This window comes from Electrona antarctica (assembly GCF_951216825.1).
Source record: "Electrona antarctica genome assembly, chromosome: 6".
NCBI lineage: Eukaryota > Metazoa > Chordata > Actinopteri > Myctophiformes > Myctophidae > Electrona > Electrona antarctica.
The window spans coordinates 45133154-45159232 of record NC_136811.1 but is presented as its reverse complement, the minus strand read 5'-3'; the positions used below and the strand labels follow the sequence as shown (position 1 = coordinate 45159232).

Below are 26079 nucleotides of genomic sequence, written 5' to 3'. Positions count from 1 at the left end.
CAGCCGGGAAGCATCGCTCAAGCGTCTAATTCCTCTAATATGTGCAGCCATGCGGCAGGTGGAGGACGGGCGGGGGCTGGAGTGCCATCCCCGCGTCTCTGCAGTCTGGCTAGAGAGAACGAAGGGGGTACCAGTCTGACTGGGTCCGAGACCAGGCCCATGCTGGACACTGCCTACCGGGCAGGAGAGGCTGAGCACAAGCAGAGAGGGGATGCAAAAGGACACAGGCAGATTACGGACCGGAGAGTCCCGTCATGCCAGCCCAAGGCAGATAGGGATGCAGGCACGGGTCAGACAGCAGGGGGCTGGGAGGGTGAACAGGGTGAGGGGGGCATCTGTGGATATTCATATGGTTGAGTGGAGGGGGCTCAGATGGCCTGAGTAAGGTGAAAGGGAAATAGAACTGCAAAGAAAGTAAGCCATAAAATGGTAATGGCTGTGTGTGAGAGTTGAAGAACTGGACATTCTCTATTAATTCCCAAACCTCTTGCTCTGTGTTGAGCCAATCATAGTGTCTTTATACAACAGGGAAGCCATTGTCCTTAATTAAAGTTACAACTTGCTTTTCATTTAAAAAACGTTTCAGACAGCACTGTGTGGACGGATATATGAAAGCCTTTAGAATTTTTTAAATATGGAAAATTACTTTGTAAGAAGGAGGAGCTTGATTTTGCATTGTATATAAAATGTGACATTTTTCCAACAGAAGACATTTTTGCTTGAATCTTTTTCAGCACCACCACAATGGTTGTGCATTATTTTACAGTATATCCATCCAACTTATACAGCAGGATCACTTGGAACAAACAACAATCCTCTTACTTAACACATTTTGGACTGGGGCCGATTCTAAAAATGCCTTCTAAATACTGATCTAGGTTTTCTGAAAAACTTTTTAAAATGTTTGAATACTGTAGAGAACCCCAAGAGGGGTTCCCGTCCAGAAGGGTTAGAACACCAAAAGGGGTTCCCGCCCAGAATGGGTTAATGGAATGCATTCTCTCTCAGATAAAATTGTTACTGACTGGCGCATTTGAAACTTGTCTCAACTGTCTTTTAAAAGGTGTGGGTGGTGTGTGTGTGTGTGTGGGGGGGGGGGGGGGGGGTATATGTCAGTTGCCACCAGGGGGGGTAGGTGAGCTGCAATAACCTCTTCACTTAAAAGTAGTGGACTTCTGGAATAGCACCATCTCTGTTTCCATTTAACCTGCCCTCCATCGCTTTCGCTTCCTCTAAACACTTTGTATTAGCTTAAGTAAGTGGTCACTGACTGGGAGGGGAATTGAATTGGAACACGGCGGTGTGTGTGATCACTCTGCCTGGGCCACTACAATATTATGAAGTTTCACTCCCTCTGAACACAATACCTCTTTCTAATCCATTTCAGCTCAGAAATGTTCCAGTTCAACAGTGATGTGCACCATTCCAATACAAGACAGGCAGACAACTCATTTACATCTCCCAAAGTTCCATACTGGTCTGGGTCAATTTCCCATCAGGTATGGAACAGCTATATTGAGATCTCGTCACTGTCTACTTCACTAAATCATATTAAATACAGGCTTAGAACCCATTTGATGAATAAAAATGAACTATTAAGATTTAACTCTTGCACATACACCCTTTGACCTTTTTCCCATTCATACCATGTATCCATGTTGTATTTATGTTTGCCTATTATTTTTCTGATTACTTTTCCATTTCTATTGTATTTTTGTTGTCGCATCCGGCATGAAAGGGAAAATAATGTATATGTTACAGTGTTGTTTTCGTCGACTAAAACTAAGACGAAAAATGTTCGTCGACTACCTTTTTTCACTAACGAAAACTAAATGGAAACTAAATGAAAACTAAGCTATGATGATAAAATTAAGACTAAATATACTGACAAACTAACAAATAAAACCTAGACTAAAATGTTAGGAAGGGACTAGTGGACAAGAGATCCACTTTACAATTGGTTGCATGCTGAAAACTATTCAAGAGACAATAACTAAAACTAAAATCTAAATTTGCTGCCAAAAACAACACTGAAATGTTACACCAGATCTAGTCTTTCCCTGGTCTACACAGTGTGCATGGAAAAAGAAGCTCATCACATGAATGTGTGTGTGAATGGGTGAATGTAATGCACAATCTATGTAAAGCGCCTTGGATAAAGGCGCTATATAAATGCACCATTTACCATTTTCACCAGATGCAGAGGAGCCAAGGCCTTGAGGTCCACAACCAAACAAATTACCTGATGCTGCCTTGACTGAGTGCTTTTGTAGAAAGTCCAGGGTCTGGGCCAAAGCCTTCTTGTTACAGTGAGTGGACAGCTCTTCATTACATTCAAAACACCTGTTAAAAAGACAGAATGTCACCGAAATGACTAAAACTGTTGGAACAACATTATTAAATGATGACAAATAATTCGAATAGCAGAGCATTTACCAAACACTTCCCTGACACAAAGCTCTTTTATTTATTTTAGGGCGAATTCTACCATTGCATTTCAATGGGAATGGAGTGGTTTGCTGCCATTTGTGAATTGTTTTCTGCACACACAAAAAAAAACGCTCCATTGCCATTGAAATGCATTGGCAGAATCCACCCTCATAGGTAGAATAAAGGTGTGGTGTGACTGCACCCTAAAACTATTGTCAGAAACATATTCACACAGTATGCACACATTGCACAGCTGAGTGTGACTGTCTAGTCTGCCCACTCTAATGCCCAAACCGCACCAATGTTTCGCCACGCAACTCCTTACAACATGCAACCATTTGCAACCATTATCCCCAATGGCAGTTGCAAGGAGTTGCATTGGTGTGGTTGACCTTAAACCTGTTTGGTGCAAGGAGTTGCGACTAGTTGCAAACTGGTGTGGTTTGGGCTAAATGCCTGGTTTACACTTAATGCATTAAGTAATTATTAAGATGCCACTATGAGCAACAATTGTTACCACTAGATTTCCAGCACTGACAAATCACATACATGATTTGTTTTAATGTACTGTACATGGAAGCATTTACAATGTTTACAGAGCTTGGTTTTTCATTACAGATCTGAACAAGGTTACCATTACAAATGTCTAAGGCTTCTCACCAGGCCTTCCAGGTATTGAGGCTGATAGTGATGCAGTGAGACTCTGAATGGAGAGCTTGGTGATGCTTGGCGGAGTGCTGGATCTCTGACTGGTTACAGCCCTGTAGAAGGAACACAGCATAGACTTTAAAACAAAAACACTACTCTGGAGACAAATTGAGTTATATCTAGTGCGAGCGTAGTCTTGCATAGCCAGACAACTATTCCACAATCTCCGAATACTATACTACACCTCCCAAAATCTGAGTAAGAAAGCAACAAGCTATATATTCTTAGATGATTTCTATTAAAATTAGGATAAATTTGCGCGACTGTAAAGACGAAACGGAAGTGGGGAGGAGGCGCCACTTCCGCTTTATATTTTACTCATGATAGAGCTTCCGTTGCTCCAGACTGTATGACCGAAGCATTTGGAAATTGCGAGAGGCAACAGTCTGGCAACATGAGACTAGTGTGAGCACACAAGCCAACCATCTCAGTATTAAAACACATTTTGTGCCCAAGACGTCTGTGGACGTCTTTGGTATTACCGCACGGGCAGAGCCCAAGACGTCTGTGGACGTCTTTGGTATTACCGCACGGGCAGAGCCCAAGACGTCTGTGGACGTCTTTGAAAAAAAAAAAAAAATATTATTTTTCTTTTAATCAAAAAAATCAAAACAATGATTTTTTTATTTTTTTTAATACGTGGTGCCAAAGTTTGTGTTTTCGCCATTGAGAATGCATTTGGCGTTTAAATTAAATAACTCAGAAACTATAAAACATTTCAAAGTAAAAAGTGAATGGATTTTCTAGGTGAAAGTGATTTTTGGGCAGTTTTGCGTGGGCTCTCAATGTGTTAAGAGAGCCTACAAGGCCAACAATGTTCAAATACAATTAAGCATTAATCAGTCTTTCTGGAAATGCAGTTTTCCACTGCATAGATTTCGTGGCTGCATTCTAGCAAACTTATTTTCAGCGAGCGACAACATTGTACTACAGCATATAAAAATACTTCATATATAGTTGCACACCAAAAATCAGCCAATTGCTGATCTTAAAACTCACAACTCGTGAACAATGTGATGCGTTGTGAGCTTTTTACGACTATTTTCGGACCGTGACATTGGTATGCATATAACATAAAAGTCAAGCTTCAGGCTTAACTCTGACCTGGAATCCACACTTGAGACAAACAAGGATGTCGTGGGAGCTGGCTGCGTCTCCATCGATGATGACCCTGTCTCTCAGACACTCTGCGCACACCGACCACAGGCTGGAGCTCACCGACTTCTTCACTGAACTCAGGTCCACCGCCTTGCTCACATGTTGGCATGTCAATCCTGCAAAACAATCCAAATACACGTCACACACACACACACACACACAAGTAAAACTCAGTCAAAATTGTTATTTTCTAACAATCGCAGTTCAGAATTTCTGAATAAACTAAATAATTTGCTTATGGGCAACAATGCAGCATCTCAAAACAGCATGGGACTGATAAGGACTCACTCATCCTGTATCAAAATTGCCTTGTTGTGGGTGGAACGGTGGGCATCAAAAATGTAAGATGCTCAATTGCTCATATAGAATATTCTTTTTCTTTTTCTTATCCGACAATTTTGCAACCTATTTTTTCACCCAGTGTCAATTATTGAATGTAATCCTGGGCACTACACTTCCTCGGCCAACCTAGGGGGGCAGCGGACTGACCTCATGCTTCCTGCTATGCATGAGGAGTCCAAGCTGCTTCTTTTCACCTGACAAGGGGGAGTTTACCCGGCCGGACATAGCGCGTGGAAGGAACACGTGATTCCGACCAGTTCCTTTCCCCTCCATCAGGCGCCCGGCTGGCCAGGGGGAGGTAGTTTAGAGACCAAGATTACTGCATGTTTTTTGTGAGGGTACCTACCCTAGGGGACACGAGGAGAACATGCAAACTCCACACAGAAAGGCCCTTTCACCAACCCCGCCTCAGGTATGGGCACCGATGACACGGAGGAGGGAGCACGCCCCCAGCGCCCACAGCGTCCCCAGCGGGAATCGAACCCAGGACCTTCTAGCTGTGAGGCGACAGCACTACCGACTGTGCCACCGTGCCCCCTAGGGAGAATATTCTGTCTGGCAGACTGTTCACAATCATTTCCTTCATAATCGTCTTAACCATTTCCATGTTAAAAATGTTCATATATTTTCAAGGATATTTTTTTTTTTTCAAGTGTGTGCTCCAGCGAGCACACACTATTTAGTTCTCTACCATTTATATTTATCATTTCTTTATTCTTCTTCTAAATTCTGCCACTTTTTCCAGAATCTAAGTACTTCCACATACATTGTGCTAGAAATCTAGTTCAAACTTCAATATGTTCAGCTTTATGCAGTTATTTATGCTCGTATTTCTCACACCGTCACCTATAGTATGTTGCTCCAACTATCCGACCAATATGTCCCTGAGTTGTAGTGCCGGGACTTTGTCAGACTACCCGTCTATCAGCGTTTCCACACCTAAGCGCAAAACGGTCGACAGCCGCGCACGTCTTAAGCTGTGCACAGCTTATTTTCCGAGTTTTTAGACAGCTGGTGGATGGAAAAGAAGCTCCAACTCCGCGGACGACTTGCGCGGAGGAGAGCGTTTCCGGGAATCTGGCCGTCGTGCAAGTCTTCCGCGGAGGTGGAGCTTAATTTCCATCCACCAGCTGTCTAAAAACTCGGAAAATAAGCTGCGCACAGCCGAGAACGTGCGCGGCTCTTTCGATAGTGTGGCAGCACCTTGTCTGTGTCTCTTTTATGCCCATATATGGACCCTGATGTCATTAGTATAGGCCCATACCCTTTTTGAGGGGCGCTAGCCCCTCCTATGCCAAGCTTTGTGTGTATAGCGATGATTTGATTGGCTGAGGGCTGAAAAAGTGAAGATACAAAGTGGAAGACGGAAAAGTGATGATGACGTATGATGATAAGATAAGACCGCCCCTCATTTCACATGAGTGTGATTATTTTCTTCAGCTTTAATATATTTTCTACTGTGCATCATATACTGTACATCGCGAGTTTTCAGCAATCCCACCGAGTTTCTGCAGGAGCTGATTTTCTAGTTAATACTTGCCCTGTGCAACTTTTGTTTACAAAGCCTAAAATAAATGAAAGTTGCATTTGTAACGTTCCAATAATGTTCAACGACAGACACAACTAAAAAGGTTAATCACAATTATTTGAGTGACAATTATTCGTGAAGCAAAATGTCATAATCGTGACTGTGTGTGTATACTACCGAGGGAGTGCGGGGCCGTGAAATTGGTCGGATCGGCGGTTGACCAGACGACAGGGTAAAGAAAACTAGAAGTTCAAGTCTCTTCTTATCAAAAACAGATAAGCCTTTATTAACAGGCTCTCTAATGGAACATGTTACATTTACTTTGAATGGAAAACGACAAGGTTAAGTAGCTTCGGCCACAGACTGCCCTTTATCAGGACATGACTCATGAGTACACATCAAGGACGGTGAAAAGACAAAATAGAAAAGCTCCAGAGAGAACATGGGAAGACAAGTCAAACCATCCAATCCATTTTGACTGGATCATTACATTATTTTATACACTACCACTCACAGCCCCTGAATGTAATTTTCCCGATCCGATATTTATATTTTTATAGAACACTAATAATCACAGACAATATCCAGTCTAATATCATGATATGGATATAAATGATATTGATACTAGGGATGTCCCGATCACATTTATTTGCTCCCGATCCGATTCCGATCATTTGAAAATGACATGACACACGATCGGCCCTGATTTCCAATCACGTGATCGGATTGGGACAACCCTACTTGGTAGTGGTACGATATTTTATCTCCATCAGTAGCTTACCACTGACTTCATCCGATGACTCCTCATCTCGAGGTTTCCTCGGCTTGTTAGACCGCTTGGTCATGTCGGCGGCTTTCAAGGAGAAGGGGTCCTTTAGACGCATCTGGAGCTGTGCAGTGTGCAGCCCAGGGAGCTGTGCAGTGTGCAGCCGAGGTAAGGATTAATTGCATTCATTATCAACACAGATCAACGTGATGAAGCATGGACAGTACTAGATAATATGCAATATTTTACTGCAGTGGTTCTCAAAGTGGTCCTTGGAGAGGTTCCAAGGGGGTCCTAAGCAAAATTAGTAAACCTAAACCAACGTTCAGCCTATATATAACATATGTATATATAGGCTATTTGAAAATAGCTTAAAAAAAGTGACCTTGAAATTGTTTTAAAACGTTTCGTTTATCATTTATGGAAGTCCTTCCCAGGCAGGCCTGCCAACATCAAACTGTGAGAATCAAGGTTTATTTGTAATGTTGATGTCATTTCCTGTGTTCTGGTGGATTTTATCTGGGAGATGTGGTCTGAAATCAAGAAAACTCCTGCAGAATCAAGGTGGGTGGGCAGGCAGCCCTGCCTCCCAGGCGCAACATATTTTCAGAAACTACATTTATTTGGGGATCCTTGAGATGAGAATGTCAGAATCGATAAAATAAAAATACTACTATATATACGAGATCTACGAGTCTAAATCTTAGGCTACACCAGGTCTAGCCCCTCTCGGGACCCCGTAAAGGTTTCTGACATTTGGATGTTTATGTCTTTACGGGGGTCCCGAGAGGGGCTACACCAGGTCCAGGTGTCAACTGTCTGTCAACATAGGAGGTCCAGGTTACCAGCTGTTAGTCATGAGGATAGTCTCATGGTCACACACATGCAATCCTCATTCCTCAGTGATGGGTTGTGTAAATGTGTAAGTACAAATGTAACTAAATGGATACTATATGTCCATGTTGGTTACATTTGTACATACAGTACACTCAGTTGTTTAAACAACTGCGAAGCATCAGGTGACAGATGTTACCACCTAGAGTAGTAGCCTTCGACCAATGCAAGGCTAACAGAGAGGTCTTTGGCCCATTCTTCAGACAGATGTCACAGATCAGTCAATCGACATTAAAATACATTGGCCCAAGGCTAACAGGATAGTATGTCCAAGTTATAGTCCACCTATAGGTGTTTAGTAATCAGATATATAAGGAGAGGATCTGATGGGAGGCTCAGTCAGTGTAGATAAGCAGCAAAAAGGCCTCTTTGGCTCATCATGCTTTATCATCAAAACTACTAAAAAAACAACGAACGGTGGAAGACCTTTTTTACTAAACACGTACCCAATAATAACAACACATGTCTCAAAAAGTAAACTCTCACCTCGTTCCTTGTGTTCCCCTGGTTATTATTTTATCAGCCAATGTGAGCCAACAGTTGGAACACTGTCAACACTTCCTAACTAGCCACCGAGCTAGCTATATAGTTTAGTTTAGTATCCCAGCCAGCAGCGGTGGAGAGTAGACAGATATAGAGGGTTTAATTGGGTCAACCGCAGCGATGTAACTCCGTTCTATTGACGAGGTACATGCAGTACTACCAACTGCGACACAGCGACGATCAGAAAGCAAATCGATCATCAGGACTTTAGCCTGTCAGGAATCAGGATAGCATCATAATAATCGATAGCATTTGGTAGGGAGAGAGGGGGGGGCACCAAGACCAAGAGTCACATGGTCACCTCACCACCGACAACACGTGACGCAATAACGGTGGCTCAGAGTGGACAAGCCGTGCCTTTTGATTTAAACAGCCTAATATCGATTTGAAGATTTGAAGGTGGGTCCGTCGCTCGCAGCGCACAGCGGTCCTGTTTGAGGAGCACGATCATACGTGGGATCCATCTTTAATATATGATGTCGGTCCTAAACGGTTTTGTTACGCGTATGCTGCGTTTCAAATTGCCTTAAACGGTGTGTCCTTGACCGTGACCCGTATTTTTTTTTAACTTAAAGCACGCGTCGCGCATGTCAGTGTCAGTGCCAAACTGAAGCAACATTGCAAGCTCCTGCTCCACCATAACAGTCGGTTGGTGTGTGTATTGTGTACACACAGGCAGGGATCTGGCATACGAAATCCGTGTAGTAGTAGGTGTACAATTTGGGTAGAATAGAAAATAGTAGTGGTGCTATCTATCTATCAGTATCTATGGCTCTCAGAAGGTGCCTGCGGGTTGCGGCGGGTGTCATTCCTCGTCTGCTCTTGAACCCAGTTCGTTGTGGTGCGTGTTGTGCCTCGGGACGATCACCACTGTCCACCACCACGGTGTCCAGTCTGGTCAGCAACACTCACGCTCGTCGTTGTTCATGTAAGTAGTGATTAAACGGCAGAAGTCATATTTATATCATATTACTTTAATGTGTGTGTCAATTAAGGCGTTGCCTAGATGGTATTCTATTGTAAGTAAGCAGGGCTGGGATGTTGTGTGATGATGAGACTATAGATACCTACCGTATTTGCATTGCGAAGGTATTTCTTTGCATTGCATTCCTGTTGTTCTGTTATTTGCTGTCAGTGCATGTTGGACAAAAAGTATTCAACAAACCCCAGAGTCAAAGTATAAATAGGTCTACTGGTGGTCAAATACTAACAGTGAAGGTCAAATAATTGTGAAAATAGCAGATCTAAAATCTCACAAAATGCACTGCAATATTTGTAATAGGGCAAGGCTCACGTGGATAATTCATATGTAGGCTGCATACTTTTTTCCTTCCTAAAAATGTAGTGTAGTAAAAAAATTACTTTAGTACATTACAGATACTGATACTTATCAAAATTATTTGAATGCACCAACAGTCATAATAATATTGAGTTGATTTTGTACATAATATCGCCCAGAATAGCATCATTCTCAATCCTCACATGGAATCTGTTTATTTGCATCCTTTGTTTACATTATAGATGCACTGACCTCAAAGACAGAATTGTTGCTACGGTGTTACAGCTCGTCGTCAGGAAACACAGACGTGAGCTATGACCAACTGAAGCAGATCCTGGTTGGACACAAGGCAGTGGTCTTCGATGTGCGGGAGCCCTGGGAGCTCCGAGAGTATGGAAGCATCCCGGGGTCCATCAACGTACCCTGTGAGTTCGTCGTCTATTGCAGTGGTTCTTAAACTGTGGGTCGGAACTCCCAGGGGGGGGTCCCCAAATGTTTTCTCACCCGACAGTAAATAAACCACCAACATAAAGTATACGTCTATATAGGGTATCTGGCTGCACATTTCTAAAAAATAATATTTAAGGACTTTTAAGACCTTTTTAAGTACCTCTAAAATGAAAAATAAACAAACCATATTCAAATTGTCAAACATTGGCCACATTGTCAAATATCAGCTAAGAAAGAGTAATAGTGAAATAGTGAAGAAAATAGTCGTTTTACAAGCTTGTACTGCATATCAAACCACTGCTCTATTGTATGTTTTAACAAATTAACACTCAGGATTTTACGGTGTATCTTTAATCTTTATTATTATCAAAGGTGAAGGTGTAATTGTCATATTGCATTTTGAACTTTGAAAAAAACATTTCATAACAAGAGCCATGTGACATAATGTTGCTGATAAGTCTTGTCAGATGATTCCACTGCACTACTAAGACCATAAATATCAGGTTAGTGCAATCCTATAGGAGGAGAGCACATGTATACACAAATATAAGTGTGCTAATTTGAAGTTACTAAGACAACTAGTTCACTACTTCACTTCATGCTTTGTCAAGGCACACCACATTTGTCCAGGTGTGCCGTGGGATTTTGTGACAACCACACATTATTGCAATATACTGTATACAAATTGTTATGAATCTTTTTTAGCTCTCATTTCACACTGTCCAAAGGCAAATTCTATAACTTTAAAAAAATATATATACCGTAGGCCTACTGTATATTTGAACCACTGTTATAGGGGAACATTTTAAATCTAATTATATTTTATAATTTAAAATAGCAGATATACTAGATCACAGCGTTGCAATGCATTTGGAGCATGTATATTGTATTGGAGCTTGTGTGTCTTACTGTCTTCAGATTTGGACTTGCCTATCAGTGTGCCTTTGGCACAAAAGGTTTGAGGACCACTGTGTTGGACTATTAGCAAAATGTGCTCCTTTGACTTTGCAGTGGGACAGGTAGACCATGCCCTCCAACTGGATCCAGATGAGTTCAAGGAGAAGTATGGTGGAGATATGCCCCAGCCTATGGATAACATTGTCTTCAGCTGCCTGGCTGGGATTAGGAGCAAGAAAGCCCTCGAGATGGCCACCTCACTGGGATATAAAGCGTGAGAATGACTTGCTAAGTTCTCAGACAACTGTCCATCATCAAAATGATCAGATTTGCTGCATGTCACCCCTGACTCTCCCCTATTACCTGTCTCTCCACATCTAAATAAAGGAGAAAAGCCAAAAGTAAACCCAAAGTAAACATAAAAAATCACACCCGTGTGAAGTGAGGGGCGCTTTACCAACCCTTATCATCTTACATCATCGCGATAACATCATATGCCGATTTGCTCAGTGACAGACAAAACAAACATTAAACTCTGTCCATTGTCAATGGCGTTTTTAATGTTTGTCTAGACAAGACAAACATTAAACCTGTATATAGGAGGAGGGGCTACAAATAAAGAATAATCTAGAAGAAGTATTAATAGTTTGACCATTGTCCTAGGTCTTGACTTTCTTGATGGTGCTTTGCACAAGGTTCTTACTCCTAATTGTAACTTATAACAATCTTATCTGTGTGCATGTAAAGTTAAGTGACCTGTGCCAGAGCCCATGGCATTACTCGGTACACGTGTTTAGAAGAGATTACATTTATCTGGTGATAACAGAACGGGGCAATATGCACTTTGGTACTTTGTTGTCTTGACATTTTTGGCTGGATTCTCACTTTTCGATATATTACCTCCTATGGATAATTTTGGCAAGCTGATGAATAGCTGGCACTGGTTTGATGTTAGAATACATGTTTCTTATGTGCCAATTTGATGATGTCAATGAATGCATTGTCAATCAAGACCAAGGGTTTGATTGATTGATTGATTGAGAATTTTATTTTACAGTATGCAGACTGGGTACATTTCAAACAAGCCAATACAAAAACTGTTACTTTGTGGTTGTGGTTTCCCTGATATTTAAGGAAGGTCTGTAATCAAGCACAGCTGTTGCTTTTGGCCTTTTGTGCCTTTATTTATAGGACAGTATACTGCCAGGAAATGGGGAGAGAGATGGAAGTGACATGCAGCAAAGGTCGTCGGGATCGGGATTCCCCAAACCCATGACACACTGTCAGGCTCCATTGCAGCCTAGGTGCCCGGACAGCTACCTGCTTTTTTAATTACTTTATCTACAGAATTCTACACCATAGCTCTTTGCCGAAAATAGCCCACGCAAGTGTGTTGCCAGTACAGTTATACAAAATGAACATGCTGATTGGCTTCGTGGCACCTTTGAACTGTTTTGTTTTGAATATCATGATGTATTGACCTGATATCAAGGTATTATCACTGTATTCACAAACCGTCATTCTTTCTTTTAGTGTGCAGCATTACCCTGGTGGATGGCAAGACTGGGCAAAAAACGAACAGCTGAACTGATGGAGGGACCGCTGAACTTGAAGTCCCATCTTAATCAGTCTATAACTGGAATTTCTCTCAAAGGCTCTTATAAAAGGTTTTCAGATGGGCTGTGCACTTATTATATTATTATTATTATATAATACACGATTGTTAAGGCATAAATCTGCTGTGTGAATGACTGCCAAAGACTTTTTATACCCGCAGGGCTTTCCCCACAGCTCAGCGACAACCATTTGTTTGCTACCAGCTGCTATAACTGCTGCCATACTGTTACTTACAACCACTTACAACCACTGAACAGTGGGTAATCATAGGCACAACTAAGTATGCAAGGGTTCAGTTCTAGACCTTAATACTTGTATACCTAGACTGTACGCTTTGGGAGAGAATGTTTATAGCCTTAACATTTTTATAGGACAAAATGTGAAGATTGAATTTCAGATTCTTAAGTGCATATAGATTTTCTATGCAAACGACTAATGAACTGTGATGCTCTAAAATATATTTTGATTTCAGGCTTTTACTTGTTATTTTATTTTTCCACCACTGCAAATTACCAAGAAAACAATACACATTTCAGGTTGATATATTGTAAACTAGAAAAAGTGCCCTTCTGGGCACAGGTCTCCACCAGGAGGATAGGACTGTGTGAGATGTTTGGCAAAATGTTTAGGAGTAATATAAACATGTTTGCCTTTGGTGGCGCTATAACAGGCCAATGTGAAAAGGGTGGGATATATTCCTCAGCCTAGTAAGAAAATGTGTGAAAGATTTCACGTAAATTGCATGCTGTGTTCATGATTTGAGGCTTTTGTTCAAAACGGGGCAATCTTGCAAACTGTGAAAGCCAATTATAGCCAATTAGGATGGAATATGAAATATCGGACAGATCCGACTTGAGCACATGACCATAGAGATACTGTGTAACGATTTGTGAGATTTTTGGACAGAATCTGGAGGAGTAATATCAAAAAATGTGTTTTACAAAAGTCGGCCTCCTGGTGGCGCTATAAAAGGCAGTTGCGGAAAATGCAGGTCAAAGGTTTGTCCTTGGCCTCTAGGGAGTGTGCATGCAACGTTTCATGCAGATCGGTGCAGTTTTAGGTAAAAAATGTGAAAAGCTGCCTCATGGTGGCGCTATAACAGGCCGTTCTGGAAAATGCGGGGCAGAGGTGCATCCAGGGAGTGTGTGTGCAAAGTTTGGCATCGACCGGGTTAGCGGTGCCGGAGATTAGCTGTACACAGACGGACGGAAGGAACGGACACACGGACGGAGTGCAAAACATACTCTCTCCCCATGCCTTCGGCCTGGTGGAGACAATAATCATAGTTTGATTTGCATTTGTGCATCAGTTAATATAGCTTTTGTCAACATAATCAAAATAAAGTAAAAACAAAAATCATTTGATCTGATTTGTTTTGTTTTGAGGACTACACTACATACAGTTGACATACTTGACAGCTTGAAGGTGAGGGTTTGTTTTTTTCATTGATTTTACAGCCACAAACATTTGACAGTTTTCTTTTTCACCTGCCTGAATGACACACAGGTTTTATAAAAAGAGCTGAGGTCTACTAGGTACACTCTTCACCCCCCCCCCCCCCCCCCCCCTCCAAGCTTGCAACATGTCACAATGAGACACATTGTGAGCTTGTAGATCGGCTAGGGTGTAATGTGGTTAAGATGTTGATGTCACTGGCAGCTAAATAAAGACACCCACCAAATATTTATCTGACAAAGGCTAGGATGATCTATAGTATTCAATTAACCATGTCCAATATCCACTGCATCTCTACAAATGTGTCACTAGCCCTCCAGAGGACATTCACAGGTTCCTAGTTTATGATGATGACGAATGTGACAATTGTTTTCCATTTCACTACAGTCTTGCTTGTATGATCATAGCACATATCTCATCTATGGCCAGGGAACTATTCGCCTATTGATACTGGATTTGTGGATAATGGTATGCAATTTCTTGTTCAGAGACGTTATGATGGCTACTTGAGAAATAACTATTCAATGAGGACACAAAAATAGTGGAAGACCTCCTGGAGCAGATAAGTCTTTTATCTGAGCTCCCTGGAATATATATTGTCCATAAATAGTCTAGTATCAACAACAAACTAATGTAGGCCTTTCTACAGAATAATGATTCTGGAGTGAACATTTTGTACCCTCATACTGTGGTACACAGGGACACAAATTACAATGAATGGCAAAATGAGAAACCCCCTCCTTTGTGGAGGGAAAAAGACAACCTAGCATTAACTTTAAATAATATAATAGCCAGAGTGCCCCAGACAATGATTTGTTATGCGATATTTATTGTATGCCAACAAGTGCTGGTGTGTGAAGATAGACTCATGGCCACATCTCTGAAACACGTAGCCACCTCCTACAAGAGTGACACACAACTGCAAGATCTGAAGTCACTGGAAGGAAATGGACATTCAGTCAACCACTGATAGTAGAGATTGGAAAGGCCTCTTAAATAATTCCAAGTCTGAGGTGAATTAAATAATATAAATAAGCATAAGTTATTTATATTTGTGTTTAAGGATTAACCCATTTTGGGCGGGAACCCCTTTTGGTGTTTCAAGCATTATGTTATAGTTTAGCTATTGAAAAATAGCAGATCTACAAGCTCATAGCGCGCCACCGAGTGGCGCGCTATGAACTTGTAAGTGCTATTTTTGAGAAATCGTTAAAATGTGCCTCAAATCTTTCCGAAAATTGTCATGATTTAGAAAACTTTTTTTTTTTAATTTCGACATCAGGCCTGAATGGGTAAAGAGAGTTCATGGCAGTGGCCAGTTAATGTTTAGGCATACAGTAAATCAGACAGTGTTTGCTGACCTACAGTATGTCCGACAGTCAGAGTGGGGCCTGGCCTGGCCTGTGCAGTAGGTGTCAATGGAGCGTTTTGCTGTACAGGCCAGAACACTATTTTCCCCTCTCATATCTCTATGCCATGTCAACCGTGAACTCCAGACTACAGCCAAGACCACCCCTCCCCCTCCTCATTTTCTCTACAAAGCACTTAATTCGGCTTTCTTTTCCTGCATACCAATGTTTTAATGTAGAAAACAGACCAGACTAATAAGTACTAATTTATGTCAAATTTCGCAGGGGTCCTTTGTCCCTCTGCCATGACCTCATCGAGTCACTCTCAAGCCTCTGCTCAGCTAGCAATTAAAGTCCCTCGTGCCATCACCACGGATCACATCAGCAGTGCACCTACTGGCTTCCGTGACAGACCGAACCCTGCCTGTCACCCAACGATGCCATGAATGCTGAGGTTTGGGGAAATTAGCCCGATTTGTGGGTACTTTACATGTTATATGAGACAGAGCCAAAAACTGACATGTCAGCTATACGTTGATAGCCTCAACTATACACTATTGCCTCCACCCAGCCGTTTCATGAACCCAGCTCAGCTCTTCACAAGGTGCTGACAGATATCAGACAAGCAGGTCAAGCCCTTGGTGGTGTGGAGGTTAGAGATTCCAAAGGCTTTGGTTCATGCACCACACACTGTCCAGTCCAATCGTCACAGCCCAGCTGACTTAGACAGTAAGTATAAAACCCAGAGAAAGGGCCCAAGCTAACAGCAGTAGTACCACAGCACACAGCGACAGTAGTACCACAGCACACAGCGACAGTAGTACCACAGCACACAGCGACAGTAGTACCACAGCACACAGCGACAGTAGTACCACAGCACAACCGAGGTGAATTTTGCTTCCACTCTATTCCAGAGAACAAGAGGCCTCACTGTTGCCAGCATCATGAGTCGCAGCCAAGAGAGGATTTCGTCCTACCGCCGTCACTTTGAGGACACCAGCGCGTCCTACGAGGTTAGGGTGACCAGCCCTTGCCCCACCAAGAGAGAACCCCGCCATGCCTCTGCCAACGGCCCGCGTAGCGCTGGGGCCGGCAACATGCGTATGGAGACAGCGGGACGGAGGACGGCCTCTGCTGCACGCAAATCCCGCGGAGCCAGGTAAGCTATGTCAGCAAAAGGTCAAGCCCCAAAGAATGGCTAAGGCTTCATAACTGTGGGACACTCACACACAGTCTGTTTGGCAAGGATCATCATAGTGTATTATAATTCTCATAGTTTGTAATACAGTATTTGAATTATATAATGGATTAAATTCACCATTGCAATGCATTTTAGAGGTATTATACTGTAAGTCACTATGTGGACTTAGGGTGATTTAAGTAAAGTAATGATATTCCTGAAGGCGTAGGCAGGCAGTTCTTGCATAGTTTTAATGGGGGTTTTTTTCTTCACTTTAAAGCACCCAACTCAGTTAATGAACTTATAGTGACTTAATAATCACACTATAATGCATTGTAACAATGATTATAATGCAATATCAAAATCTAATGTATTACAAATATGAGAGAGCCGTACTTTTAACTATGATTATACAGTCTTATAAGTGGATGATAATTGCATTTTATTTTATCTTTGTATTATGTACATTTATAATGCATGTACTTCATATAAAATGTTACCAAAATGGTATGTGAATGTAGATATTACTTTATATATCAAAGCTTTCATACCTCAGCCATTTCAGAAGCCATCAAGAATTTAACTCTAAATGGCATAGTATTTACACCGAACTCTGTTAGTTTTGTTGTCCCATATGCTAACATTCATTTGAAGTAATTGAGTAATGCTTTCTCACTTGTTATTGTAGTGTTGGTGCAGGAACAATGGCATGTGTGGGGTATGATGGACGTCCAGCTATTGATCTGGAAGTGGCTTCCGCAGAGAATCAGGAATTCCTAAGCACGCGCACACATGAAAAAAAGGAAATGATTATGCTCAATGACAGGCTGGCCGTATACATCGAAAAGGTACAATCCCCATCAAAATTAATCAACCATTCTTTTCTAGTTGGACCACCAAACCAACTGACATTGCTATCCTTAAAAAGAAGGAATATTATTTTCACTACTATGAGAGGTCTGTTCCAGGGACACATGAAGTGTTACAATACAAGTTGTTAACTTGTTATTTTTCCCACTGTCACAGGTTCGGTCCCTGGAAGCACAGAACCTAATGTTGGAGGCACAGATTAATGCTTACAGGAACCGTTTTGAGAAGCCATCAGCTCTCAGCCTCATGTACGAGGAACAGCTGAAGGAATTACTGAAAATTGTTGAGCAGATGAAAGTTCAGCGGGTGAGACAGAATTTTTTCAAGTCTATTTATATTTGTTATACGCTGTACATTTAAAACGATCAATAGAGCATGAAGACTGAATTGTTAGTTTGTCTCACTGAACACCATGCAGAAGATCCATTCAAGCAATGATACAAAGATGTAAACTTGGTGTTTTCAAGGTTTCTTAACCTGGTAACAGGCTTATTTCTGGCAGGCAAATAATACAGAGGTTCCTGAGTGTGTTAAGATGCTGTGCAGTGCAGACAAGTGCGCACACAAACACAGGTCTTAAGCACATGTTTGGAATGCAATAAACTGATCTAGGTTTTACACAAGCTTTACTCATACCTAAAACATCTGATGGATGACACTATTACATGGTTTCTTGGTCCTCAGAATGGTGCCATTGCTACTAAGGAGGCCATGAATGGTCAACTGGCGATAATTAAAGTCAAGTATGAAGAGGCACTTGAGCTGAGGCACAGAGCCGAGATGGAAATTGAAGCCTTCCGTCCAGTATGTTACCATTAAATTGGCCAGACATTTTTTTGTCAACAAAATTCTTCCCTAACCACATATCATGACAATGCTGTGCATTTTACAGGATGTTGACAAAGCCACCTCTTCCCGCATCGTCCTGGAGAAAAATCTGGAGCAGCTGGAGATAGAAATAGAATTTCTGAAAAGGGTCCATCAACAGGTGGGTCACATCTTTAAATAAAGATTTTATCCATACAGACTTTGTTCAAAATGTTTCTGATTGGTTAATCTTTCTGTCTCTCAGGAAATTGATGAATTAATGAAACAGATCTACTCAGCTCACGTCTCGGCAGAGAGTGCATTCGCCTTGCCTGACCTCGCAGGTGCATTGAAACAAATCCAAAGTCAGTATGACGACATTGCAGCCAAAAATCTCCAGGTAAAATAATAACACTGCACAACTTACACTTTTAATGGCCGAGTATGACTAAATGATTATGCTGATCCTGTCTAATACTGATAAGATTGCAGCATACAGCCAAGCCAAATGTGTTTTCGATCTTCCAACCAAATACCAAATATCCATTGTATATGTTTTAGGAAATGGATGCGTGGTATGGAGATAAGTTTCAGGACATGACCAGCAAGACATCGAACCAGGTGGATAAAATGCGCAGCGGCAGAGAAGCACTAACAAACGCCAAGAAGGACGTGAGTGTAAAAAGTGATGACATTTAATTAGAACTGTTTATTTTAATTTAATTAAAAAAGGTTAGCATATTGAAATGTTGCTTTCCTCCAGATCCAAAATAAGGAGCGAGACCTGGACGGCATGAGGACGAAAAATGATGCTCTTGAGGCCAAGATACGAGAGATGCAAGAGAAATACAGGAAGGAACTAGAGGAATTGCAGGTAAAGATATTATCATACCATTTAGTGTAGTTTACTATTCACTATGCTGTTTAATCTTTTAATTTGAACTGCCACACACAGATACACACACAGACAAAATGGCAGTCTTACAGTCTATTGTCGGTCCTGTTTACATAACAGGCAAGGATTGAAGCCCTGCAGCTTGAGCTAAAATCCATGAAGGGGAAAATTGCACTGCACCTGCGTGAGTACCAGGACCTTCTGAATATAAAGATGGCTCTAGAGATTGAGATCACAACTTACAGGTGAGGGAACAATCTGAAGCTATGCTAGCTTGGTGCCATGAACTGGTACATTGGCATTGTTTATGTCAAAAAAATAAATTATTTAACATTATTTATCTATTTTTATTCACAGAAAACTGATTGAGGGAGAGGACTTGCGACTTTCTGGCCAGGTGCAAACCATGGCCATTACAAGCGGTGCCATGTATGGTGGCATGGCCATGGGTATGGGTGGAGGAGGAATGGGTGGTGGAATGGGTATGGGTGGAGGAGGAATGGGTGGTGGAATGGGTATGGGTGGAGGAGGAATGGGTGGTGGAATGGGTATGGGTGGAGGAGGAATGGGTGGTGGAATGGGTATGGGTGGAGGAGGTATCGGTGGTGCTGGTGGAATGGGTATGGGTATGGGTGGTGCTGGTGGAATGGGTGGAGGAATGGCTGCTGGTGGCATCGGAGGCATGGGTGGACCTGGTGGAATGGGTATGGGTGGAGGAGGCATGGGTGGTCCTGGTGGAATGGGTGGAGGAGGCATGGGTGGTCCTGGTGGAATGGGTGTAGGAATAGCTGCTGGTGGCATCGGAGGCATGGCGGGTGCAGGAATGGGTGGGGGTGTTGCAGGAGGGATGGGCCCAGGAGGACTAGGTAGCTCTCCCGGAGGAGTGGGTGGAATAATGGGCACTGCCGGGGTGGGAGGTGTAGGAGACATGGGTGGTACAGGAGGAATGGGTGGTGCTGATGGAGTCGGTGGTATGGGTCCTGGTGGTTATGGTGCAGGGATGGGTGCTGGTGGAGTCGGTGGTATGGGTCCTGGTGGTTATGGTGCAGGGATGGGTGCTGGTGGTGCTGGTATGGGTGCTGGTGGTGCTGGTATTGGTGCTGGTGGTGCCGCTATGGGTGCTGGTGGTGCTGGTGGTATGGGTGCTGGTATGATCGGTGCTGATGGTACCGTTATGGGTGCTGGTGCTGGTGGTATGGGTGCTGGTGCTGGTGGTATGGGTGCTGGTGTGATGGGTGCTGATGGTACCAGTATAGGTGCTGGTGGTGCTGGTATGATGGGTGCTGGTGGTACTGGTATGGGTGTTGATGGTACCGGTATGGGTGCTGGTGGTGTTGGTGGTGGTATGGGTGCTGGAGGTGCCGGTATGGGTGCTGGTATGATGGGTGCTGATGGTACCGGTTTGGGTGCTGGTGGTGTTGGTGGTGGTATGGGTGCTGATGGTGCCGGTTTGGGTGCTGGTGGTGCCGGTATGGGTGCTGGTATGATGGGTGCTGGTGGTGCCGGTATGGGTGCTGGTATGATGGGTGCTGGTGGTGCCGGTATGGGTGCTGGTGGTGTTGGTGGTGGTATGGGTGCTGGTGGTATGGGTGCTGATGGTACCGGTATGGGTGCTGGTGGTGTTGGTGGTGGTATGGGTGCTGGTGGTATGGGTGCTGATGGTACCGGTTTGGGTGCTGGTGGTGTTGGTGGTGGTATGGGTGCTGGTGGTGCCGGTATGGGTGCTGATGGTTTAGGTGCAGCTAGGGGTGCTGGAGGTGTAGCTGCAGGTATGGGTGCTGCTGGTGCCGGTATGGGTGCTGATGGTACCGGCATGGGTGCTGGTGGTGTGGGTGCTGATGGTACCGGCATGGGTGCTGGTGGTGTGGGTGCTGATGGTACCGGAATGGGTGCTGGTAGGATGGGTGCTGGTATGGGGGCTGGAGGGGCAGGTGCAGGCGGGGTTGCTGGTGATTTTGGTACTACTAAGGGTGTACAGGTAGGTGGAGGTTTTGGAGCAGGCGGTAGGGGTGGTGATGGTGGCCTCACAGGGTCAGATAGCACGGGCGGTGCTGGTATGTGGGGTAGTGGAGGAGACGGCCGTGCAGATTCAGTAAAGGCTGCTTCAGGGACAGGGCCTGGCGGTTTGGGCGGTGCAGGTGATGGAGGATATGCCGGTGCGGGTGGTCCTGGGGGTTTAGGCTCTGGGGTAGGGGCTGCAAGAATGGGTGGTGGTACGGGAGGTGACGGGGGAGCTGGCGCGGCAGGAGGAGTGAAGGGCAAGGGAGGAATGGGCGCAGACGGTTCCACTGTTAGTAGAATGGGTGCTGCCGGGTTGAAGGGTGGCGCAGGGGGAATGGGTATTGGAATTCTGGGATATTCATCTGAAGGATATGATGCCACCCTCGAGGGCTATGGGGGACAAGCCGTGGAGTTGACAGAGCGGAGGACGGTGCTCATTAGGTAAGAACATGCAGGAATTGTTCTACACAGTTGGTTTTTCAGCAATTGTTCGCTATACATTATAATTATGTCACTCAATGGGCTACTCAATGGGCTATATGCAGACAGAATAACTCTTCCTACTTCCGGGCCCCTTCCCTACCAATGATACTAATTAAGGCTCTTGCAGTGGTTCTCAAACTTTGTTTTAATTTCAAGGACCCCTATAACTCTGAGTGTGCACAAATGGAACCAAATGGACCCATTTGGTTCCGTTTGTACACTCTCAGAGTTACACACCCGTACCGGGCCATTTGGAACTCACTCAAGGACACTTTGAGACCCACTGGTGTAGCAGAGTGTTTCCAGCGAGCCAAGTAGCCAACATGCACAATAGCAGCAGCAGCAGCACCCTGCTCTGTTTGACCAGAATGGAACAGAGCCTCCATTAGTATCATCGGTAACACCTGTGAAGGTGGCCCAAGTGGCCCAAGTTCTTTCCAAAATGGCGTGCATGCATATAGCCCATTCAAGTGAAGATATATGAATATAATACCGATATCCCCCTCCAGAACTGTCAAAACTGAAGACGTGATGGAGACGGACCACCAGGAGCAGACCTACATCATCACTGGAGCAGGCGACGACTCGGACAGTGAATGAAGCAAGAGTGGCCGTGTGACCTTCTCGCACCCTATAAACCCCCACGCCCCCCTTTGAGCTTTGCATTGACCAAAACCCCATGTCTGGGCTCTGACCTTTGCCCTTTGACCTGGACATGAAGACCATGGATGACCCCTTTCTACCGAGTCATGCCTTGACCATATAGGCCTGAAATGTGATCTCGAAACTTTTGTGTGCCCTTACACACCCCCTATCCCCTTTTCTTCTATTAGCTGCAAATAAAGCAATCAGCATTCAATTACCTTGTCTTGTTTGATATCTCATTCATTTTGAACCCTTGCCTTAACCACTTAAGCCCTATTTTATACATTGTCAACTGTGTTGCTCGTTGAAAATAGCAGATGTACAGCAGATGGGCTTAATGGCTTAAAGCCCACACTAACGCAGCTTGTGAGCTATTTTCACTATTTCTGATAAGAGTTGAAATGATCTGAAATAGTTGTAGTAGTGAAACTTTCCGCCTATGTATGACACGCCCAATCTGTGAGGATGACAGTGTTGCATAGATTACATTTTACGCTTTCTAAGCCAGTGGTTCTCAGACATTTTCATGTCAAGGACACCCACATTGATATGTATAGACTTAGTGCAGACCCCCATTTAAAAGGAGTTTGTCCCAGGGACCCCATAAGAGAATATTTTGCTGTTAGAATACCTTTACATTATTATAAGTGGGAGATAATAATGTCACAATAGTCATTCTTATAAATTATCTTATTGGCTATATATACTTTTTACATAGTGAAATAATAGTGAAATTGAACTGCTTTCCTCAGATCTCAGATCAGACGAGAGGACCCGCTGAATTTAAGCATATTACTAAGCGGAGGAAAAGAAACTAACAAAGTGGTTCTGAACCTGTGGTTCGGGTCCCAAACCACATGATTGGCAGTGAAGTGACAATTTGAAGGCATTTAAGACATTTTTAATACCTCAAAAACAGAAGGAAAAATATACCACTGCATCAAACGTGATCAACAAACTATACTGTCCGAAAACTTACCAAACATTGGCCATATTGTCAAATTATATCAGTAAGTGGCTTGTGAAAACTTCCGATCTACATTCTGTAGATCTCTGGAACCGAGTCAAACAAAATGGAATGCTTCAACTCCAATGATTCCAAGTGCTTCAAATATGATTATTTTAGGGGGGTCACAGCCTGAAAAGGTTGAGAACCGCTGTTGTAGGGGACCCCCTGGAAGACACATCCCACTTTGAGAACAAATTTCATGAAAGCCAAAGCAGTAAGCTAAACATATATTTTCAGAGTGAGACATTGTGGGAACAATAGGCTAATGCAGTGGTTCTCAAAACAATATATATATATATATATATATATATATATATATATATATATATATGGACCCCTATTTGAATATATTCTCTGCCAGGGACCATAAGAGAAGATTTGTCAAAACGTTTCAATATTTGAAAATACAAGCTCGCAACACATCACATTGCAACACATTTGGAAATCAGCTATTTTCGAACAGCAAACAAAAGGGGAGGGGGGGGGGGGATAAGGCTTAAATGTCTAAACTGTTCCTCATTTTGCTGGGTCTCTTCAAGGACTTCTGGGGGTCTCCCGACCACACTTTGAGTATACTGGGCTAAAGGAGGTCATGAGGGATGTGTGTGTGTCACCTCATGGTATCCTGCCACGCTTGGAGAAGAGAGCCATCAGTCAGATTCTTTCCCACAGTGGAGTGATGGCAGCCGCATTCTGTCCACCTTTTCTTCCTGTTGCTGATCAGCAGGGATTTGATCTCACTATTCCAGCATGTCCTTCAGGAGAGAAGATGCTGGTGAAAATAATACAAAGAGAGTGGCTGCATCACTGCTGGTGCATGACTGTTATTGATTAAAAATGTCTATAAGCCTATATGGATGTATTACAACAGTCTATAGGAAATTTGTACAAATTGTACGCACGCGCGCGCACACACACACACACACACACACACACACACACACACACACACACACACAGTGACACAGTGACACACAGTGACACACACACACACACACACATGACACACACACACACACACACTTGACACACACACACACACACACACACATCTTCACATGTGAGCATACTGTATATAATGATCCAAATATAAATCATTAATGAAGGATGTATTTTAAATTATCATTAGACTACCTCTATAATTTCATATAGTCTATTATGTGAACTACAGGGTTATCATTTCCACAAGCACATCCCACCCGAAGACGTATAGGGACAATTAAAGTCGCTTTCCCTTTTTTCCGCTTTGTGCAGAAACGCAACACGGATTATGGATGGCTGTCAAACGAGCGCTCTAATGAGGGACAAGACATTCTATTCATTCCGTTTAGCCCCGATTCATATCATGAGATAACACTTTAATACCCTTAGTAATGTGCAGCCAACCAAATTGATCCACGAAAAACATCAATATGATGAGGTGATTTACCAATAGGCCTAGAATTGTAGCCTGCAAATCGGGAGCTGTCCATGGTGCTACTGTCATGTTAATTTTGATGGGGCCACATGGAAAACAGTGAAAATAGAATAACAAGCTGATAAAAAATGATTTGTTTTGTAATTTGTTAAAATATTATTATATTGTAATTATATAAATACAAATTGCCACTTGAACAACAAGTGGCAATTTGAATTAGCATTTCCATTAAAACGGTTAACATGTTAAAACCACTAAATTGTGATTTTAAATTACATTACATCTTCTCTAAATTACATAGCTTAGACTGCTAAATCACCAAAATCAGCATTTTGGAAAAAATAAATTACAATTGTGATATTTGAATTGAGCTCTTTGGGTTCTTGATTATTTATTTATTTTATTTTGCCCTATAGGATAACATTTCAGACCTTTTTGTTTGTATACCCTACAAGATCAGTTAAATCAAACGAATGCAAAGGGCATACTAATTGCTTCCACTCAAAAAAGAAAAGATCAGAATCAAAAGAACGCAGAATCATATACAACTTAGTATAAAATAGCAGGTCCTTTTCAAGCATATAGGCCAATGTTTTCTAGTCAAGGGTTACAGCTGTTTATATTTCATTGGCGTGGGTTGTTTGGCGAAACAAGTTGCATTGCCACTTAGGTCAGTAACCCTCGCTCCGTAAGAAAATGCTGGTTAAAATACTATAAGGAACGTTTCCCATATATTCAACGAGGAGGGCAAAAGTTTTGACTTCTTTGAAACCTGTGACTTTCTGTCACGTTCTGCATATGCTTTAAGTGCCTAAATCCCAATTAGGGTCGGCTGACACGCTGCTCTATTCATGGTGAGCTCCCTTGCATACATTTGCCTAGGAATGAACTTCACAAATAGACCTCACGCTAAATGCGCTCGACAGCAGAGAGAATCGCGTGGAGTGACAGTTTCTTTCTGAGGCGGTCGAGTGAGAAAAGGTATGAATTTATAAGGTACACCGAAACATATCAATTCACACGACGTTACACGCCATTATCCGCGTCTTCTCAACCGAAACAAGTGAGCTGAAGTTAGGGAAATCTCTCTGAAAAGCCCGTCGCAAACTTTGTAGGGACTTTGAATACCAAAATGGGGCAGCCCACTTCACCCTCCCCTCTTTTTTTTAAAGAAAGCATTGAAAATAAGAGCACGCATGAACAGCAGTGAATCGGTTGCCATTTATTTGGCTGCTCTCTAATGCGATTTTGAATATTAGTCTGGGTTAAAATCCCAATCATGTCATCTGGTGGGAGTCCCATACAAGCATAATTACTATTCAAACGCGCCAGTAATGTCCCACCCGCACCAACACA

At 42.9% G+C, this 26079-nt stretch overlaps 3 protein-coding genes across 4 annotated transcripts in view; 2 read left to right on the top strand and 1 right to left on the bottom strand.

Annotated features, from left to right (window-relative positions):
- The window catches only part of usp45 (ubiquitin specific peptidase 45), a 45439-nt gene extending 36775 nt beyond the window's left edge, over positions 1-8664 (bottom strand). Inside the window, exons 1-5 of one of the 2 annotated variants that reach the window (XM_079503266.1) lie at positions 8313-8664; positions 6948-7080; positions 4243-4412; positions 3091-3191; positions 2243-2343 (exon numbers count right to left, since the gene is read on the bottom strand). In XM_079503266.1, the coding sequence (XP_079359392.1) occupies positions 2243-2343; positions 3091-3191; positions 4243-4412; positions 6948-7050 (475 nt within the window). In that variant the 5' untranslated portion in view covers positions 7051-7080; positions 8313-8664. The remainder of the gene's footprint in view (positions 1-2242; positions 2344-3090; positions 3192-4242; positions 4413-6947; positions 7081-8312) is intronic. The other variant, XM_079503267.1, reaches the window with a different exon arrangement.
- Positions 8665-8790: 126 nt separating this feature from the next.
- On the top strand, positions 8791-13969 carry tstd3 (thiosulfate sulfurtransferase like domain containing 3). The gene is made up of 5 exons (XM_079503268.1): positions 8791-9297; positions 9891-10073; positions 11110-11269; positions 12529-13173; positions 13899-13969. The coding sequence occupies exons 1-4, from the start codon at positions 9138-9140 to the stop codon at positions 12584-12586; spliced, it is 561 nt and encodes a 186-aa protein (XP_079359394.1). The 5' UTR covers positions 8791-9137; the 3' UTR covers positions 12587-13173; positions 13899-13969.
- A 2391-nt stretch (positions 13970-16360) lies between these two features.
- On the top strand, positions 16361-22417 carry LOC306925108 (uncharacterized protein; the record flags this gene model as incomplete). The annotated part of the gene is made up of 11 exons (XM_079503787.1): positions 16361-16575; positions 17285-17444; positions 17623-17772; positions 18151-18270; positions 18359-18454; positions 18539-18673; positions 18835-18945; positions 19037-19147; positions 19289-19413; positions 19526-21610; positions 22162-22417. The coding sequence occupies 11 exons, from the start codon at positions 16361-16363 to the stop codon at positions 22250-22252; spliced, it is 3399 nt and encodes a 1132-aa protein (XP_079359913.1). The 3' UTR covers positions 22253-22417.
- Between the last annotated feature and the right edge of the window lie 3662 nt (positions 22418-26079).